Source organism: Rhinoraja longicauda, chromosome 3 (assembly GCF_053455715.1).
Source record: "Rhinoraja longicauda isolate Sanriku21f chromosome 3, sRhiLon1.1, whole genome shotgun sequence".
NCBI lineage: Eukaryota > Metazoa > Chordata > Chondrichthyes > Rajiformes > Arhynchobatidae > Rhinoraja > Rhinoraja longicauda.
Genome location: NC_135955.1, coordinates 77086231 through 77108146, shown reverse-complemented (window position 1 = coordinate 77108146; position 21916 = coordinate 77086231). Strand labels below are relative to the sequence as shown.

General features: G+C 40.5%; 1 protein-coding gene across 4 annotated transcripts in view; it reads right to left on the bottom strand.

Moving 5' to 3' along the window:
- Positions 1 to 21916, bottom strand: part of LOC144592115 (multiple C2 and transmembrane domain-containing protein 1-like) — a 368260-nt gene that overhangs the window by 70000 nt on the left and 276344 nt on the right. For all 4 annotated transcript variants that reach the window (XM_078396486.1, XM_078396489.1, XM_078396487.1 and 1 more), the window contains one exon: positions 12710 to 12829. In XM_078396486.1, the coding sequence (XP_078252612.1) occupies positions 12710 to 12829 (120 nt within the window). The remainder of the gene's footprint in view (positions 1 to 12709; positions 12830 to 21916) is intronic.

Genomic DNA, 21916 nt, shown 5'->3' with positions numbered 1-21916 from the left:
TCAATATCATTATGGAGAAGGTCAAATCTGGACCAAGGGTTGAGATTTTGGATTAGAGAAAGGCTAATTTTGAGGAGATGAGAAAGGATTTAAAAGGAGTGAAATGGAACTTTTTGTTTTATGAAAAGGATATAATAGAGAAATGGAGGATATTTAAAGGTGAAATTTTGAGAGTACAGAGTCTTTATGTCCCTGTTCGGTGGAAAGGAAAGAATAATAATTTGAAAGAGCCGTGGTTTTCCAGGGAAATTGGACACTTGGTTCGGAAAAAGAGGGAGATATACAATAAATATAAGCAGCAGGGAGTAAATGAGGTTCTTGAGGAATATAAAGAATGTAAAAGGAATCTTAAGAAGGAAATTAGAAAAGCGAAAAAAAGATATGAGGCTGCTTTGGCAAGTAATGTAAAAGTAAACCCCAAGGGGTTCTACAGATATATCAATAGCAAAAGGATAGTGAGGGATAAAATTGGTCCATTAGAGAGTCAGAGTGGACAGCTATGTGCTGAGCCGGAAGAAATGGGGGAGATATTAAACAATGTATTTTCTTCGGTATTCACCGAGGAGAAGCATATTGAATTATGTGAGGTAAGCGAAACAAGTAGAGTAGTGATGGAAATTATGAGGATTAAAGAAGAGGAGGTACGGACACTTTTGAAAAATATAAAAGTGGATAAGTCTCCAGGTCCTGATAGGATATTCCCTAGGACATTGAGGGTAGTTAGTGCAGAAATAGTAGGGGCTAAGACGCAAATATTTCAAACGTCATTAGAAACGGGGATGGTGCCGGAAGATTGGCGCATTGCGCATGTTGTGCCTTTGTTTAAAAAAGGTTCTAAAAGTAAACCTAGCAATTATAGACCTGTTAGTTTGACGTCTGTGGTGGGAAAATTAATGGAAAAGATACTTAGGGACAATATATATAATTATTTGGATAAACAAGGCCTGATTAGAAACAGTCAACATGGATTTGTGCCTGGAAGGTCATGTTTGACTAATCTTCTTGAATTTTTTGAAGAGGTTACCAGGGAAATTGATAAGGGCAAGGCTGTGGATGTTGTCTATATGGACTTCAGTAAGGCATTTGACAAGGTTCCACATGGAAGGTTGATTAAGAAGGTTAAATCGTTGGGTATTAATAGTGAGGTTGCAAGATGGATTCAACAATGGCTGAATGGGAGATACCAGAGGGTAATGGTTGACAATTGTATGTCAGGTTGGAGGCCAGTGTCTAGTGGAGTACCCCAAGGATCTGTGTTGGGTCCACTGTTGTTTGTCATTTACATTAATGATCTGGATGATGGTGTGGCAAATTGGATTAGTAAATATGCAGATGATACTAAGACAGGTGGTGTAGTTAATAATGAAGTAGAGTTTCAAAGTCTACAGAGAGACTTGGGCCTTTTGGAAGGGTGGGCTGAAAGATGGCAGATGGAGTTTAATGCTGATAAGTGTGAGGTGCTGCATTTTGGTAGGACAAATCAAAATAGGACGTACAGGGTAAATGGTAGGGAATTGAGGAATGCAGTGGAACAGAGGGATCTGGGAATAACTGTGCATTGTTCCCTGAAGGTGGAATCTCATGTGGATAGGGTGGTGAAGAAGGCGTTTGGTATGCTTGCCTTTATAAATCAGAGCATCGAGTATAGAAGTTGGGATGTAATGTTGAAATTGTACAGGGCATTGGTGAGGCCGAATCTGGAGTATGGTGTGCAGTTCTGGTCGCCAAATTATAGGAAGGATGTCGACAAAATGGAGAGGGTACAGAGGAGATTTACTAGAATGTTGCCTGGGTTTCAGCACTTAAGCTACAGAGAGAGGTTGAACAGGTTGGGTCTTTATTCTTTGGAGCGTAGAAGGTTGAGGGGGGACTTGATAGAGGTTTTTAAAATTTTGAGAGGGACGGACAGAGTTGACGTGGGTAGGCTTTTCCCTTTGAGAGTGGGGAAGATTCCAACAAGGGGACATAGCTTCAGAATTGAGGGACAAAAGTTTAGGGGTAACATGAGGGGTAACTTCTTTACTCAGAGGGTGGCGGCTGTATGGAATGGGCTTCCGGTGGAAGTGGTGGAGGCTGGCTCGATTTTATTATTTAAGAGTAAATTGGATAGGTATATGGATAGGAGGGGATTGGAGGGTTATGGTCTGAGTGCAGGTAGATGAGACTAGGTCAGGGAGAGTGGTCGGCGTGGACTGGTAGGGCCGGACAGGCCTGTTTCCATGCTGTAGTTGTTATATGGTTATATGGTTACTGGGGATGAAGAAATCGGGAGTCATGATGTGAGAATGTGAGAATCCAGACAGAGAAAGGGTAACTTATTTGTAATAGCAATAGAATTCAGTGAATTTAGTAACAGACAGATTAATTAAAGTGTTCAGTAGAATAGAATTTAACCGTGTTGGAAAATTCCTTTCTATAAATTTAATTTACCCTCACTATTTCCATGCCAGATTTGGCAGGCTATTTAACCTGTAATTTTGGAAAAATTCTGCAATTACCTGCAAATAACAGCTGAGAAAATATCTTGCTCATGCACCACTTAGCAATGGCATAGGTATCAGAAAAGGCACTTCTGATGACAATGCACTCTATTGTTTTCTGGTGTAAAAAACCCTGAATTAATGTCACGCCAACCCTATCAATTTGCCGTTTTCATTTTTTGCTTGTATTGTTCTTTTTTTTGTTGCTCTGCATTACATGAAATTTGAATATAAATAACAAACCAGTTATAAATTTCACTGTACATAATACTCAAATCACCAAGCATTCTCATCTAGGTTTGGCAGATGTTAGTCAAATGAAACAAAATGATTTTATTTCATGAGCTGTGTCTCCCTCTTCAGGACTGGTTCTATACAACATTTTTGAAGTTAACGAATTAACTATTTACTCATATGTTTCTGGACGAGTTGGGCCGAAGAGTTTGGTCAAACAAAATAATATCAGATGGAGTAACAAAAATATTATTCTTATTTGTGTTTTCCACACCACCAACAATTTGCAGCATCATTTATTTTGAAATGACGAAATAAAGTAAAATCATAAATTACCACCGTCAATCTGAAAGAAATTAAATATGTTCAAGCCAGTTGTATACTTTGAATTATATTTTCACTTTTCCACAGTGTGCTTGTGCATATTTCTCTGTGCTTTTATGTGTTCAAACTTTATAGATGTAGATGGTGATATGAAGCAGTGATGGAAGACAGATACACTTAGACAAAAAGACCATTCATATTTGTGCTTCCATTAATATTCTTTCAAAAACAGCAAAAACAAATAGCTGACATTTTAAAGAATTCTACCTCACTTGTGTTTTAATGTCATCTTGGCAGTCCGGCAGAATGGAGCAAGTCTTGATTAAGGTGCTGGGAATGCATTGGGGAGATAGAGCTGGATGCCCTCAATGTACTATGGAAGCTGATCCACACGTGTAATCCCCGATTTGCGTTGCACTGATTATAGTTATCTTAGGGTAATAGGTCTATAACTTTTTTATTTTAAGCTAGTGTTGTACTGTTAACTTTGTAGGCCTTTTTTTGATTAATTAGGTGGAAATTATAAAAAGTGTAGGTGATACTATTTTGATCTATAATACATATGTAATCAACACTTCCCTTTTCTTCATAAGAAATAGGTAGGCTGTAATTAAGAGAAATTCCATAGCCTATTTGACATTAATTTAATTGTATGCAAAATAATATATTGGTCTATCAGGACACTAGACTTTCAACTTTATATACACTTGCATCTCTTTGTTCTCTATATCTTCCAGCAGTATTTGATGGACCATTGCATCAAAAATAAGATAACCAGGGACCTTTGAGTTTTGGATCAGGAGAGAATGGAAAGCACTTCAAAACACTTGGATCAGATGCATTATCTATTGCTGACTTTATATCTGTAGTAATTATTGTTTAAAGTAACATTGAAATTATCTGATGATGTCTCGAAGGCAATATTACCTATCCAGTCTCATGTCAATCTTTGTGCCTTTGGATAACATCACAGCCTTAAATTACAGTTCAGGGTATTATAAAACATCATATCACAGAAACAGGCCATTCAGTCCAATGGATCACAGTCACTGCTTATTGGGCCTACTCCTATCCATACTCAGAAATAAATGCTCTTTTTAAGATAAGGTGAGAATTAGTTTAAAATGTTTCAAGGATTAGGAAAATTATGGTAGATGAATCAAGCATCTCTAGTTTTCCGATCAAATTTAATTTATTTTCACCATGCAAGTGTTTTTTGAAACAGCCAAATGCTCAAACTCCAATCACATATTTAACCCAATTCATTGAATGCTATTCTATTCCTTTGGGCATATGGCCAGCCTTGCTTAGCACTTCACTTGGGTTGGATTGTAGTGCTACTTGTCACCTCGAGGAATGTTGCTAAGCTGCAGCAATATTAGTCTCTAAATTCCCGAGAGAGTTGCTTTCTGTTGTAACTCCAACTAATGTTGAAGTTCACTAAAATAAACAAAGAGGCCAGCTTCATCTAAGTCAGCTTGTAGGAGACAAGGGCTGCAAACAAAGAATTCTCTTGAGATGGTCGCTCAAACAAATTATCTCTTCATATTTAATGGCCCTGGGGAGGCTGGGAAGTTGTAGGAATGTGATGAAGGTCCCCAAGGGAAAGAAGATGGGACAGTGGCCTTGGCCTGAACCTTTGTGGCCATCAGTTACTTTAACTGAAGACATGCAGAAGCAAGTGGATGCACTGGCTGTTCCAGGTTGAGTAATTCTTACAACGTCACTGCTTTAAAGTGACTTCTGGGAAAATAGTTGAACTGAAATGGCTTGGCCTTTTGGTGACCTGTATTTTGTTGCCAGTTAATTGTAGTCGATGGCAGAAAGCCAATTTTTTTATTTGATGGCTTGGCATCAAATGTACAAATACATGAATATTGATATGTACAAACATTAGTTCTGTGAGCTTACATTTCTTGTATCTGGTAATGCTTGGATATGTGCTGTATTTAATTGTAAGAATAGTATGAAAAGATTATCGATTCCAAACTGTTTAATCCAAAATAAATATTACCAGAAAACTATTTGTACAGTAAAACTCAATTAATCTGCTACTTCTGAACTTTTTATTTCACTTTTTTTAATGTTACATAGTTATGATTTTCATTGCAGCAGTTTCCAAGATCAAGTATGTGTCGAGCCTTGGTGTTTCCTTTGTTAAAGATGTATTGAGTAAATCTTTTTATTATTATTATTATTAATTTTATTATTATGATAAAGATGTATTGATTAAATCTTGTAAGTCACAAAATAATATCTTGTTTTGTGGTGATATCAGCTTAAACTGTAAAATATTATCTGCCCAATTATGATTACTTCCACGGGAGATCAGCTAGTAAAGAAAAAACTGGATACTGCCATCTGCCATCTATCATGTATGACATTTTCAACATATTACACGCTGATTCAGAAACCCAGAACTGCAGATGTTAGTTTACAAAAAGGACCATGTTGGAGTAACTCAGTGGGTCAGTGAGCATCCCTTGCAAACATGGATCATATCATATCATATCATATCATATACATACAGCCGGAAACAGGCCTTTTCGGCCCTCCAAGTCCGTGCCGCCCAGTGATCCCCGTACATTAACACTATCCTACACCCACTAGGGACAATTTTTTTTTAACATTTACCCAGCCAATTAACCTACATACCTGTACGTCTTTGGAGTGTGGGAGGAAACCGAAGATCTCGGAGTAAACCCACGCAGGTCACGGGGAGAACGTACAAACTCCTTACAGTGCAGCACCCGTAGTCAGGATTGAACCTGAGTCTCCGGCGCTGCATTCGCTGTAAAGCAGCAACTCTACCGCTGCGCCACCGTGTTTCAGGTCGAGACCCTTTTTCAAACTGATTTGGGGGAAGTGGAAGTGGAAATACTGATTTATGTTGCATTTAGATCTGATAGGCTGAAATCCAGCCCACAAATGTGGAAAAAAAAAAAAAAAGTCTACAGAATCTGGAAATATAAAATGGAAATTCTCAAATCGGTCAACATCTGCAGAGGGAGGGAGTGGAAAACGAAGTTAACCTAACTGCAATATTAGCACTTTTTCCACAGATGCTGCCTAACCACCTGGATATTTTGATTCTTGCATTGATCTTGTTAATAACTTCATAAAATACTCTGAATTATGCACCCATTCTTCAGTTCTTGAAGGATCTCTTTGTAAAAATGACTTTTTAAATTACTTTAAAAATGTGTATATACTTGGTCCAGAACCAGGGGTCACAGTTTAAGAATAAAGGGTAGGCAACTTAGGACTGAGATGAGGAAAAACCTTTAGAGCCAGAGTTGCGAATCTGTGGAATTCTCTGCCACAGAAGGCAGTGGAGGCCAATTCACTGGACGTATTCAAGAGAGTGTTAGATATAGCACTTGAGGATAACGGAATCAAGGGATATGGCGAGAAAGCAGGAACAGGGTACTGATTCTGGATGATCAGCCATGATCATATTGAATGGCGGTGCTGGCTCAAAGGTCCGAATGGCCTATTACTGCATCTATTTTCTATATTTCTATGTTTCTATGTCACAACCATGTATGGAAAAATATATTTCAAAAGGCATAACTGACATCGGTTGTAATTCTCAGTAATGCAGAATCATGTTAGGCATTCCAAAATTCATACTGGCTTCCTTCCAGTTGGATCTAGCCCGTTACTTCAGACTCCACTAATGTGAAGAATATATTGATGCTGCATTTTACCCAGAGGATGTACTATTGCTTGGGGAAAAGTTGGGGAAGTTTGGAAAGGTTGAGAAAGGTAGGTAGATAACAGTCCTTGAGTATGTATGTCAAACCTGTCAGTCAGCAACCAATGGACCTCCAGGAATTGGCAGACAACTTTGATTTCAACCACAGAGATTATGATCCGACTAAAGAAATATGAGCTGCAAGTGTTACCATTAGGCCTCCAGGCTGCTCCTGTGTTATGCATTAAAAGTAATTCAACCACATCTATGCAGGGATTTAGATACAACAGCAGTTATTTGCTTGTTATTCAGAGATTCTATTTATCTAAGAGCAAAACATCACATTAGTAAATATGAAAAGAGCAAAGCTCTTTAGTAATTTCATTGTCAGAAAACGTTGACTGGTTTAGTTTGCTAAAAAAAATCAGTTGAGTCATATGAAATTCAACAAAAATGAACTTTTGTCAGTCTACCTGCTAGTTTTTTTTTGTCTTCCCGTGCACGTAGCACTTGCACAGCAGGGAAGAATTGAGCTCAGAATAAGTGGAAGTGAAAAAGCTGTGACAAAGGGTTAGTATTAAATTATTGAATAGAAACTAAACTAAAATGTAACTTCAGTATTTTGTATTTATGCATGTCAGAAAACATTATTCAATAGATTTACAATGAGTTTTGGCACTTTTGGTAGGAACTACTGATCTTAGGTAGGGGTGGTCGGAGGAAAGCTAGAAGCAAGAATGCGCAGCATGAGATCAGATACAAGCTAGAAGTCAATGGAAAAATGAAAGGATGTCCTGCATCCTGTCTGACTGCATCAACTTTTGTTCTTCCACTTATTTTATTTATTATGTATGACTCGATTACTTTTGATTTTTATTCTGTGGCTATTTTGTCACTATTGCCTTGAAAAGTCCAAATAATTATGAACAAAAGCATGACTGAAATGATAGTGTTATTCCAGGAAGACAAGGTTCCACAACTGCATTCCATGTGTGGTAGAGGAGGGGGGGAGGGGGTGGTGTGTGTGTGTGCGTGTGTGTGTGTGCGCGTGTGTGCGCGTGTGTGCGTGCGTGCGTGCGTGCGTGCGTGCGTGCGTGCGTGCGTGTGTAGGGTAATGAAGTGCTGACATCTGTCATTAATAAGTCTCAGGATTCCACCTTTGCTGCGATGGCCTCTAATACAGAGGTTTCATAGAGCATGGAACAGCACAGCACAGGAACAGCACAGCACAGGAACCGGCACAGCACAGGAACAGTCCCTTTGGTCCGAACGTAATGCCAAATTAAACAAATCTACTCTGCCTGCATGTTATCCATATCCCTCCATTCCCTGTATATCCATGTGCCTATCCAAAAACCTCTTAAATGCATCTATTGCACCTACATCCACCACCATCCCCGGCAGTACGTTCCAGGCACCCACCACGCATTGTACAACAAAAAAAACTTGCTCCACATGTACCCTTAAAACCTTGTCCCTGCCAAATTAAAATTGTACCCTCTAGTTTTTGACATCTCCATTCTGGGAGAAAGGTTCTGACCATCTACCATATCTATGCCTCTCACTATTTTATATTCTTGTACAGGTCTCTCCCAATCTCTGATGCTTCAGAAAAAATAACCCAGAGTTGTCCTACCTCTCTTTACAGTTAATACCTTCTAATCCAGGCGACATTCTGCAAACCCTCTCAAAAAGCATGAGGTCGAACCTCTCAAAAAGCATGGCTCGAAGGGCCGAATGGCCTACTCCTGCACCTATTTTCTATGTTTCTATGTTTCTATGTAAAAGCCTCCACATCCTGGGGTGAGGCGTGATGGGGTGGGAGGACAGCACCAATACTCCAAATGTAGCCAAACCAAAGTTCTATAAAGCTGAGCTGTAACATGATTTTGTGACTCTTATATTCAATGCCCCTGACTGATAAAAGCAAGCATACCATACGTCTTTACCACTCTATCTACTTGTGTTGCTATTTTTCGGGGATCTGCTGTCTTGGACTTCAAGATCCCTCTGTACATCAATGCTTTTGAAGACCTTGCCTTTAACTATTTACTTTCTCCTTACATTCAACCTTCCCCATGTGCAACACCTCACACGTTTAGATTAAACTCCATCTGCCATTTCTCCATCCTTTTCTGTAGCTGATCTATATTCTACTGTATACTTTGACAGCCTTCCTCTTTCACTGCAACTCCACCAATTTTGGTGTCATCTACAAACTTACTAACCAACCCATTTACATTTTCATCCAAATAATTTATCTATATTACAAACAACAGAGGTTTCAGTACAGAGCCCTGCAGTACTCTACTGGTCATAGACCTCCAGCCAGTATAACTCCCTCCACCACAACTATTTATCTTCTATGAGTAAGCCAGTTCTGAATCCAAACCACCAAGTCACCATGAATCCCATACATCTTAATCTTCTGGATGAGCCTACCAGAAGGCACTTTATTAAATGCATTACTAAAACCACATGTGAACAACTTACATTGCCATACCCTCAGGACCAACCAACTCCTCAAAAAAACTTAAGCATGTTCGTAAGACATGACCTGCTACAGACAAAGCCATGCTGACTGGCCCTAAATAAACCCATTCTATTCCAAAGGAGAGTGAATCCTATCCCATGGAATCCTCTCCAATGGCTTCCCAACCATTGACATTCAACTTACCAGCCTTTAATTTCCTAGGTTATCTCTCCTTCACTTCTTAAATAAAGGAACAACATTAGCTACTCTTCAGTCTTCTGGGACCTTGTCTATGGATAGAGAAGATGCAAAGATCATTGTCAAGGATCCTGCAATCTCCTCTCAAGCCTCGCTCAATAATCTGGAATACATCTCAGGTCCTGGGTATTTATCAACCTTAACACTCTTCAAGAGTTCCAACACCTCTGCCTTCTTAATCTCTAACTGTCCCAAAAAATCAAAACCTGTAAATCTCATCAGCAAGATTAACCCCAATCAATAATTTAACATCATGGTCAAAAATGATCAGACATAATTTCAAATAGCAGAACACACGTATTTCTTCAAGGATTCTTTATAATATTTAAAAGAGAAACTAAAGGGAACAAGGTGAGCCAAAAGACGGGTAGTTTCCAAAATACTTTGAGGTCAACAAAGAGGTACAGAAATTCTGCCATCTGCAGTATTCTTGATTTCCAGTAAATTTATCTCAGAATTCCAGCATTCAATGCTCATTCTCTGCAGGCAATACCTGTCTTACACCACTTCAAGGTGTACATTTTGTTTTTCACTCACTGTGCAAGAGATTTTACTCAACTTCATCATCTCTTTGACATTTCATCTTCTCTCTCATCTATCCTCTCAAGGATCTGGCTTTATTTCCTCCTCTCCCCTTTCCATTGCAGCTTTTAACACCTTAACAATAACATTGTTTCAGGCTATTGACTTTTTAATAATGACATTTCTGATGGTTCATCCAGTGAAGCTAAATGGGTGGTGCTGAGAAATAAAACGGGGGATGATCATCTTGTTGGGAGTGTACCAAATAATCAACAGGAATTATCAGAACAAATATGCTGGGAGATTGAGATTGTAGGCAGCTGCAAGACCAATAGGGCTGTCATAGTAAAAAACTTTAATGTTTCTAATATAGATTGGGACAGCTACACTATAGTGCCAAGGGCTTAGGCAGAGTGGAATTTGTCAGATGTGTTCAGGAAAGTTTCCTTTGGCAATATGTAGAGGGCCCTATAAGAGAAAGGGCAAAGCTTGAATGACTTTTAGAAAATTGGGATGGGCAAATGACTGAAGTGTCGTTGGCAAGATTTTGAGTCCAATGATCACAGTTCTATTAGCTTTAAAATAATTACAGATAAGGACAGGGCAGGCCCACAAGTTCAGGTTCTGCAACGGGGAGGTCAATTTTGATGGTATCAGACAGGAAGTTTGTTTATGGGAAAAGGGTCATCTGGAAATTGGGATGATTTTAAAAGAATGATGATGAGAGTTTAAGGCTTGCACATTCCTGAGAGTGTGAATGGAAAAGTAGGTGAGAGTAAGGAAAAAAAGACACAACTTGCTGGATTATTCGGGATTCAGGCAGTATCTCTGGAGAACATGTTTTTTTGGGTGACGTTTCAAGTCGGGACACTTCCCGAAATAACTCGACCCGAAACATCACCTATCTATGTTGCCTGACTTATTGAGGTACTCCTGCACTTTGTGACTTTTTTTGTAAATGAGCATTTGTAGTTCTTTGTATTTCCTGGAAGTAAAAATCTTGGATGACCATAGAAATTGAGACTCCAGTCAGGAAAAAGGAGGCATGGGACAGGTGTAGGTAACTTGGATCAAATGTATGCCAGGAGGAGGTAGGGGACTGAGGAGCATACTGGAAACCATATCTGAGGAAGGATGTGCTGGCTCTGGAGAGGGTTCAGAGGAGGTTTACAAGAATGATCCCAGGAATGAGTAGGTTAACCTATGATGAGCGTTTGTTGGCACTGGGCCTGTACTCGCTGGAGTTTAGAAGAATGTCATTGAAACACACAGAATAGAGAAAGGCTTGGATAGAGTGGATGTGGAGAGGATGTTTCCACTAGTGGGAGATTCTAGGACTAGAGATCATAGTCTCAGAATTAAAGGACGTTTCTTAGGAAGGAGATAAGGAGAAATTTATTTAGTCAGAGGGTGGTGAATCTGTGGAATTATTTGCCACAGAAGGCTGAAGAGGCCAAGTCAGTAGTCAGTACAGGTGTCAGAGGTTATGGGGAGAAGGCAGGAGAATGGGGTTAGGAGGGAGAGATAGATCAGCCATGATTGAATGGTGCCGCAGACTGGATGGGCTTAATGGCCTAATTCTACTCCAATCACATGACCTTATGACGTAAAAAGGAAATCAGGAGGGTAAAAAGGGGGCTGGAAATGACTCTGGCAGATAATATTAAGGAGCATCCAAATATATTTTACATTAAGGAAAAGAGGATAACTAGAGCGAGAATAGGCCCCCTCAGAAACCAAAATGGTCATCTATGTGTGAAGCAAGGTCAACAATGGGTATTTCTCCTCTATTTTTACCATGGAGAAAGACACAAAGACTAGGAAACTTGGGACAGTTAATAGAGATGTCTTGAGGACAGTCTGTATTACGGTCAAGGGGGTGCTGGATGTCTAAAGGCGTATGAAAGTAGATGAAGCTCCTGGGCCAGATTAGATATATCCAAGGAAATTGTGGTAAGCTAAAGAAGAAATTGCAGGAACCTGACTAAGATATATTGTTAGACATAAGTGAGGTGTCGGGTGACTGGAGTATGGCTAATGTTGTGCCTCTATTTAAGAACAGCTGCAAGGATAAGCCTTGAAAAGCCTGGGAGAAGCCTGGAAAGCAAAGGTATCAAAGGGAGAAGGGAAAGGTTCATTTTGGTTCTCTAATGAAAAAAATATTTCATCTTGTGACTATTCCTACTAATTTTTTTTGTAAATTCAAACATAAGCCAGTGGCTCAAATTCAACAGGCAAATGGAAACGAGAAATTATAATCCTTGTGAATTAACCAAAAGAGCACCATAACATTATTGCTCTTCAAAAATCCAAGGTGGATCAGCATTCGGATGTAATACGTCCTTGATTTGTTGTGACTATATATCAGCTGATGCAGAATTTGGTTCTGAATAATGTTCTTTATTCTTTAAATACTGATCTCGAGGGCTTCACAAATTGTAATTCAAATTAGCATCAATTAACGAGCAATCAATTCAAAATATAAATCGATACAGTAAATACCCGGATTAATGTTTATTTAAGACAACTATGCATTTGTATAGTGGTTGAACAAGGTAATAGATTTAAGCATTGTTACAGATTGCCATGGTTAAAAGCTGTAATGTGCTGCAGAATAGTTAGGCTAGTGGATTTGTCACAAGAAGTTTCAATAATTTCATGACTACACAAGTTTTAGCCCAAGGATAATTAAGAAAAAAATTAACAAAATGTGATTCTTACCATTGAATGCAAAGTGTTGTCCTTTCCTGATCTAACTAACCAATAGTTGTACATCAGCAAAAGGAGTAGCGTCAGTGGGGCCATAAAGAGTTCAAAGTTCCAAACTACAACAAGGTAGACCTAGACAAAATAATGAGCATGTCGTCATTCAAAACCAAACCAAATAAGGTATCATAAAGAACATTACATTCACTGTCTACTTTTCAAGATTCAAGATTCAAGATTCAAGATATCTTTATTTGTCATCCAAAAAACAAGTTTTTTGGACGAAATTTCGTCACCCACAGTCCAACAATAAGAGCAATAAAATAAGCAAATTACACAACCCCAACCAACACAAAACCCCCCAAAAAGAAACATCCATCACAGTGAGTCTCCTCCAGTCCCCTCCTCACTGTGATGGAAGGCCAGAATGTCTTTTTCTCTTCCTCTTTTGATCTTTTCCTGGACTTTAATGTTGCATTCTTTCCTCCTGGATATCACAATTAGTATTACTGGCCAAGTCTGGATAATGCTACTATGTGTTATTTAATTAGCCAAAACGAATTATATTGTGAGCCGCTAACTCTGTTTATGCACTTCATATTAGAGATGCCAAGGGAGATTATCTTGTAAGTATCAGCTGGGACTGGTACCTAAATTTGTCTTGCTATATTTAAATAGAGAGTTACTGAGCAAGTAAATCTAACTCTGCTTAGGTTAATGTCACATATTTTCAATAATAATTGTTTTCTTATGACTTCACTGAGGTAAAGGTGTATTTCGTGCTTTAACCAGTTATGCTCACCCAATACTTAGTCTTTTATGACATAATGGCTAAAAGACATACTAGCTAAATATGTATAGACATAAAATGCTGGAGTAAATCAGCGGGTCAGGCAGCATCTCTGAAGAAAAGGAATAGCTGACGTTTTGGGTCGAGACCCTTCTTCAGACTGAGAGTCAGGGGAGAGGGAAACCAGAGGTATGAAAAGGTACAGAACAAATCAGAGCCAGCACTGATGACTCAGGAAGGTGGAGCCCACAATGGTCCATTGTTGGCTGTGGAAGAGGTGATAATGAAGGGATATGAACAGTGAAACCAGTAAGATGATTAGGGTGGGAGAGGGACAGAGAGAGAGAGAATGGAAGGGTTCCTTGAAATTAGGGAAATCAATATTCATATCGCTGAGTTGTAAAATGCCTAAGCTAAATATGAGGTGCTGTTCCTCCAATTTGTTGGCCAAGGAACATTTATTATGTTTATTATTGTCACATGTACCAATGCACAATGAAAAGCTTTGTTTTGCATGATATCCAATCAGATCAGATAATACTATACATAAATAAAGCAAGTCAAACTCAAGTACAATAGATAGAGTGTAGAATATAATTCTTAGCATCGTTGTGCCAAAGGCAGAGTCCAATGTCCGCAATGGGGTAAAGTACCCTAGCTCATGAAAGGACTATTCAGAAGCCTAATAACAGAGGGGAAGCAGCTGCTTTTGAGTCTGTAAGATTTGAGAAGTTTTCCCTCATTTGGAAAGCGACACCAAACCAAAGAGTTGCAGTTTGGACATTTTAAACAAGAGACTGGGGCTGATAGCGGAGAAAGGCTGCGGTCAGATTAACAAAGGATGTCACAATCCGTGGGTCCTAAAATGGCCGCAGGACCTCGTGACCAGCCACAAAAGGTAAAAACCTTACATCCCAGTCTCTAGGTTTTCTGCAAAGCCATGGCCAGAACAAAGGATGGGTATTGGCCATGCAGAAACCTACGAAAACAGGTCGGAGTCCAGACACTGGGGCGCTGACATCAGCATACTCACAATGCCCCAAGCCGACCTAAACAGTTCATCTCAGTGAGGGGGCACAATAGCCCATAGAAAACTACCTGGTAGGTGATGGGAAACCAGTTAACACCCATCACCTCACAATGAAATCCCAATTTACACCGTCTGGCCATCCCCGGTATCCCCGAACATAAGCGCAGATCAGAAGAAAACCTCATACATATCTTTTTGAACAAAGAGATTCCAAGATCTGGCGGGAGATAGGACGGGTCAGAAACAGTATAACTGGCCACTACTTTTGGGTGAAAAAGTTAAGTCAACTCGAGAAAAAAACCTGCAGGGAACGCAAGCAGGCAAGAAAACGAATGCAGGAGGAAGAAAAGACAGGCAAGAAGAACGGATGCAAGAGAGAGGAACAGGCACGCAACTCGAGGAGAAATACTGCAAAACGAACAGCCAGTAACCCCAGTAATAGCCCCATGGTGAGCATGCACCCAGATCTTGCATATCCTGGACATAGTTTAGTGTAGAGGGGAGGGTGGTTTGAATAAACGTTGGGTGTGTAAAGAAGTGTGTGTTGGTCAATTTTGCGATGTGTCGTACGTTCCCCATCTTACAGTCGTGTATATGTCTTATAGAACTGTGTGTTTTATGATTCATAGTTATAAGTATTCGTGTGATTCGGTATGTGTTTTATAGACATGTATTATAGAACTGTATAAGTATTCATGGACAATAGTCCCAAGTGCTGAATAAAAGCCTTTTCATTTAAACCCTGGTTTTCAAATCTGGTCTGGTTGAATTTTTCTGCACTATAAGAGCTCCTGCATCTAAGTCCAGTGTCTAGAACCGTAAGGGGTGAGTGGGTCGAACCACTCACGGGGAACCAGTGTGCGCGGCCTGGTCAAGGGATCAGAGCAAGGCACGGGGACCTTAGGTCGGGCGAAAGCTCGGCGCAGAAACCCCTTACAAGTCTGATGGTGCGTACTTTAAAGCTTCTGTATCTTCTGTCCAATGGGAGCAGGGAGAAGAAGGAATGACGGGTGGGACATGCTTTTGATTATGTTGGCTGCCTTTCCAAGGCATTCTGATGTGTAGATGGAGTCCAAGGTTGGGAGTCTGGTCTGTGTGATGGACTGGGTCCATCCACGTCTGTGCAATTTCTTGCGGCCCTGGGCAGAGCTGTTCCCAAACAAAGCTGACCTGACCGTATGCTTTTTTATGGTGTACCTGTAAATGTTTGTAAGAGTCTGGAGAAAAGTCAAATTTCTTCAGTCTCCTGAGTCAACTAGAGGCGTTGGTGAGCCTTCTTGGTTGTCGCTTCAATGTGGTCGATCCACGACAGGTCATTGGTAATATTAACGCCAAGGAAATCGAAGGTCTCAACCATTTCCACTTCAGCACCATTGATGCTGACTATAAGGCATGTGCTCCACCATGCTTCCCAAGGTTGATAACTAACTCCTTCATTTTGCTGACATTGAGGGAGACTTTGCTGCCCTGACACCATGTTACTAAGTTTTCTATCTTCTTCCTGTAGTACAAGGATTTATAATCTGCAAGGATGGATTGTCCATTTTTAAAAATATGATTTCCATTCTATTCACTTCACTGATGAACTCACAAGATAGTCATTCTGTGAAGATTAAGATCTCTGCATTTTACAAATATTTCGAAAACTTCATTTTCATGCTCTGATCTTCCCAACATTTTAGTCAGGAATCTGAAGCCCCTCATACCTGCTCCATCTTTTAGAGCATAGAACAGTACAGTACAGAGACATGTCTATGCTGAACATCATGCCATGTCAAACTGATCTCCTCTGCTTGCATGTGCTCCACATCCCTCCAAAATCTCCCTTTTGTTTTTGAACGATGCTATTGCCATTCAAATCAGATTTCTGCCATCGATGTAATTATGGCGATATTAATATCCTTACAAATTATTCATCTGATACAGGGGATTCGGAGGTTTGGTGGAGTAGACCGGCGTTGGTCATACTGACCACTGATCACTTCTAACACACTGCTTTCAATCGTATCCAATGGGGGGAAATAAGCGTCCAGGTCAAGAACAAGCTAATAACCAACACTTGGAGTTACAGCACTGTGTACCACTCACACTACCAGTTTATATGTGAATATTGAACATTAAGTGCAGTTTCAGCCACTAAATGTAGAGGAGCATGTTAAACCTTTCTCTAAATGTGCTGCCTATTATTGGTCTGAAACTGCACTCAACTTTTCATGAATTGATTTAGTCTCAGGGCCTCATTAATCTATATTGATTTAGTACAGTTAGCCTTTGCCCTTGCACCACTTTTCTGTAAACTCCATTCCTGTATTTTACACATTATTACTAAATTGGTTTCTACTGAAGAACATACTTACAGCACATGACTGTTTTAGGGCAATGAAGAACTGCAATATTCATATCCATTTACATCCTTTATGATACATGATTTAGTCTTGCTTTCCCTTTGCCTAACTATAAAATAGTGTGGGAAGGAACTGCAAATGCTGGTTTAAACCAAAGATGGACACAAAAATCTGGAGTAACTTAGTGGGACAGGCAGCATCTCTGGAGAGAAGGAATGGGTGACGTTTCGGGTCGAGACCTGTCTGAAGAAGGGTCTCGACCTGAAACGTCACGCATTCCATCTCTCCAGAGATGCTGCCTGTCCTGCTGCGTTACTCTAGCTTTTTGTATAAAATAGTGTAGCACGGTGATAGTCCACTCTAAACACCAGAGCTCAGCTTTGTGATTTGGAAGTGAAGCTAAATAGCAGTTAAATAACCAGGAGACATCCAGATCTTGTGTCACAAAATGGGCGGTGGGCCTAATTTTTCCAGGTAAGGCAGAGGTTCACCTGCACCTCCTCCAACCTCATCTATTGTATCTGCTGTTCCAGATGTCAACTTCTCTACATTGGGGAGACCAAACGCAGACTCGGCGGTTGTTTCTCTCAACACCTTCGCGCAGTCTGCCTTAACCAATCTGATCTCCCGGTGGCTCAGCTCCCCCTCCCACTCCCAGTCTGAATTTTCTGTCATGGGCCTCCTCCATTGTCATAGTGAGGCCCACCGCAAATTGGAGGAACAGCACCTCATATTTCGCTTGGGCAGCTTACACCCCAGCGGTATGAACATTGATTTCTCTAACTTTAGGTAGCTCCTCTGTCCCTCTCTTTCCCCTCCCCAGTTCCCAGTTCTCCCACTGTCTTCCTGTCTCCAACTACATTCTTTCTTTGTCCCGCCCCCTCCCCTGACATCAGTCTGAAGAAGGGTCTCGACCCGAAACGTCACCCATTCCTTCTCTCCTGAGATGCTGCCTGACACGCTGAGTTACTCCAGCATTGTTTGATACCTTCGATTTGTACCAGCATCTGCAGTTATTTTCCTCCAGATTTTGTATTGCCTTTTCCAGCATCACTAATGCTTATGGAAATACTGAGCTCCCAAGACAGAGATCCCCAGCCCTCTGATTCGCCCTAACAGCATGTGCTTTGATGGAAGCCCAGAAAAGGCAACGTAATCCCATTTTAAAGTAAAAAATAAAGGGCGGTTACAGCAGCATTCAAAGAGAATCCTCCTGTTAAAAAATATATTGAATAAACTGCTTATAATTTTTAGGAGAATATATTTGGAATCATAACCATATAAAAGTAATGGAACACCCTTACTGTAGAAATCAGCAGGAAATTCTGAAATAACACTTTGCCCATAAATTAAGTATGTACCTAATTTTGTGCATTGAAATATTGTTGTATTTAGTGTGAATACCAAATTGGATCCCACTCCGAACACAAACTTAGCCAAAAACAAGCCTGAAACAGTGTTAGCATGATTTACATATCAAAAAATGCTAAAGTAGGATCGACATGATTTTTGATGGGACCTCTCCATTTTCAGCACATTTGCCGCAAATACTCAGGGAAGCATGTTGGCTGTCAAAGGCACACTGCCCATGGTGGCCACACAACAGAATCACTCTGTCTGTCAAATGAGGGAGAAGCTGCTGTGAATGACACTGAAAGAAATCGAAGTCTTGCTGAGTGAGATACATGTCACAGGAAGGTCCTGTTCACTGGCAAAACTTCCAGGACCATTCTGAGAAGGTCCTGGCAAGAGGTTGCTGTGAGAACTGCTCCATGGAGCTAGAGGAAAATGTGTCAAGGAGAGATACACCAGCTGTAACTGAGATGAGGCAATATCCCCCCCAGTAGTTTGCCATGGACTCTACAGAGTTTGTCGGAGGATTCTCAGATTCCATATCTCTGTAAGAAATGGGAGAGGGGCATTGTAACGCGCAAGGGCGGCACAGTGGCACAGCAGTAGAGGCCGTGTTCGATCCTGGCTACGGGTGCTGTCTGTACGGAGTTTGTACGTTCTCCCCGTGACCTGCGTGTATTTTCTCCGGGACGCTCCAGTTTCCTTTCACACTCATAGAAACATAGATACATAGAAAATAGGTGCAGGAGGAGGCCATTCGGCCCTTCGAGCCAGCACCACCATTCATTGTGATCATGGCTGATCGTCCCCAATCAATAATCCATGCCTGCTTTCTCCCCATTTCACTTGATCCACTAGCCCACTAGACGTACAGGTTTGTAGTCTAATTGACTTGGTATAAATGTAAATTGTCCCTAGTATGTGCAGGATATTGTTAGTCGCAGGGACCGCTGGTTGGCGTGGACTCGGTGGGCCGAAGGGCCTATTTCCGTGCTGTATCTCTAAACTAAACCAAAATCTGTATCAGCTCATGGAGTAATCCAATTCCCCACTAATTTTCCTTGCAATCTATTCTCCCCATATTTCCATCAATTCCCTCCAAATTCTTCCACTCCAAAGGTAGTTCACAATGGCCAATTAATTTACCAATCTGGGGATTTTAAGTATGTGGGAGGAAATGGGGTGTACAAGCAAAGTCCACACAGAGAGCATTGAAAGCCAGAATTGAACCCAGATCACTAGAGCTGTGAGGCAGCTTTGTCATTCCTCCAGGTCCCCTCACTGCTCTTTCTCCAGTGCCCACTGCTGACTATAGTTTGCTAGGCTGTGCATCAAACTGTCATGAAATCACCTGTGATACCTGGTTTATACTGTACTGTGGTGTGCCCTTGACTAATACTGATAATGGAATCTTATCTTCAGGGGTCCAGCGGCATCTTCCACTAGTATCCTGGCACTTTGAAGGTTTCATTGCTGCTCACAGTTTTGGGTGTAGTGAAATCCAATGCAAGCAGACATGGAAGTGGAGGGTAGCCCTTGTTCTACAGCTGGGAAAACATCAGATGTGCTTCACTGATTGTGAATGAAGTGCAACTTCACCCCAGAATGAATGTTAATGTGATTTATTCTAGGTAAAATTAATTCTGCCATTGCATAGTGTTCGAAAGAGAAAAATTCTGTATTTGTAGGGGCCAAAAACCTTTCAAAAATATGCACAGTAAGTGGTGGGAGAAATAATGTTTGAAAAACATTTGCAGTCAGATCTATGGAGGGAAATGGACAAACAATGTTATGGGTCTGAACCCGTTTGAAGACCGTTATGTAGGCATGTTGCCAAGAATATTGGTCCAAGAATAGAAATGCAAAGCAGAAGTTTATAAATCTTGCATGAATTGTGATGGAGATAATTTTTAAACAGCAACCCTGATAAAATCAACAGCTCAATTAACTACATCCTCATCATCTACTTGCTAGCAATTTCTCTCACTTGAAAATGCTTCTCCCCATTCATATATATTAGCTCACTCTTACCCTTAGGGCACACATACAAGCTGCTATTTTACTAGGACAACCACATATAAAGCTATCCTTGCTTTGAGATGGCAGCATCTGGCAGATTTCAGTCACAACCACTTGTGAAATGAAGATGTTTCAGGTTGAAAGCAAATGTCCAGAGACCTTCCTCCTCATCTTTATTCTCATAGCTTATTCTGCTTTGCACATCTTTTCAATCTTTATATTATGTTTAAAACCAGTGGAAGTCCTATCAGGCCATGTGTGGAATCTTAAATGAATAAATAAAGTCAACCGCAGGCATTTCAAACTTTAGCTAAATTACAAAAAATCGCAATGATATAACAGCTCCAAATCAAATAATGATGTAACAAAAAAACATAATTTGTGGTCCCCTTTACGTAGTGATGGCTGGGGATGTTCTTTCATGCTGTATCTTTGTGTGACATTGAGCAGTGATTTTGCTGAAGAGCTTCAGCTGTGAATTGATAATTTAATTCTCCAAATCTGGAAAGAGGAGGATATGATAAAGGATATAATGAGGGACATTTGACTTCATCAATTGGATAGGACTACGGAATGACCTCCTCAAATTTGGCTGTCTCAAAGAAAATCATCACTTCTTTACGGCATGCAAGCCATGATTCGAATAGGTGTAAAACATAGCCAGTCTCAGTAGTAGCCAGTGGCAAGCAAGGCTGCGTTATTGCCCCATCATTTCTCTGATATTTTTTGCCATATTGCTACATCTCTCCTTCATCAATCCTTCTGCAGGAATGGAACTGATCTTCAAAACTAGTAACAAACTGTTCAACCCATGGCAACTACACTCAGAACCAAGGTCATCTGAACTTCAGTCATTGAGCTATTATAATTAGAGGTCAACATCCAAATTATTGTTGACATACACTGAAACATATGAATAACTGAGCCTTACACACAACATGCACAAGACAAAGGCTCTGTATTGGTCTGTCAGTGCTTACCACACTCCCCCCTGTGATAATGAAGGTATATCTCGGGAGTTACCTTTCAGCAAAGGCAGAATTTGATGGTAAAACTTTGATTATTTCCGTCAAAGCACCAGGACAGCTTTTGGTTGGTCAAGGTAATGAGTGTTTGAAGATCAAGATCTCAAACCTGGCACAAAATGTATAGTCTACTATGATCATTAGTGATCCCTGCCCACTATGCCCATTGAGACATGGACTACCTGCAGCAGGGATCTCAAGGTATTTAAAAGCTTCACTAACACAACCTCTGTAAAATCCTTTGATTCACAGGAAGGCACGGTGGCGCAGCGGTCAAGTTGCTGCCTTACAGCACCAGAGACCCGGGTTTGATCCTGACTATGGGTGCTTGTCTGTATGGAGTTTGTATGCTCTCCCCATGACCTGCATGGGTTTACTCCGGTTTCCTTCCACACTCCAAAGATGTACAGGTTTATAACTTAATTGGCTTGGTATAATTGGAATTGTAAAATTGGCCCTAGTGTTTTACTAGGATAGTGGAAGTGTGCGGGGATCGCTGATCTGTGTGGGCTCGGTGGGCCAAGGGCCTGTTTCCATGCTGTAGCTCTAAACTAAACTAAACCAAGTGAACCAATACAATAGACAATAGGTGCAGGAGTAGGCCATTCGGCCCATCGAGCCAACACTGCCATTCAATGTGATCATGGCTGATCATTCACC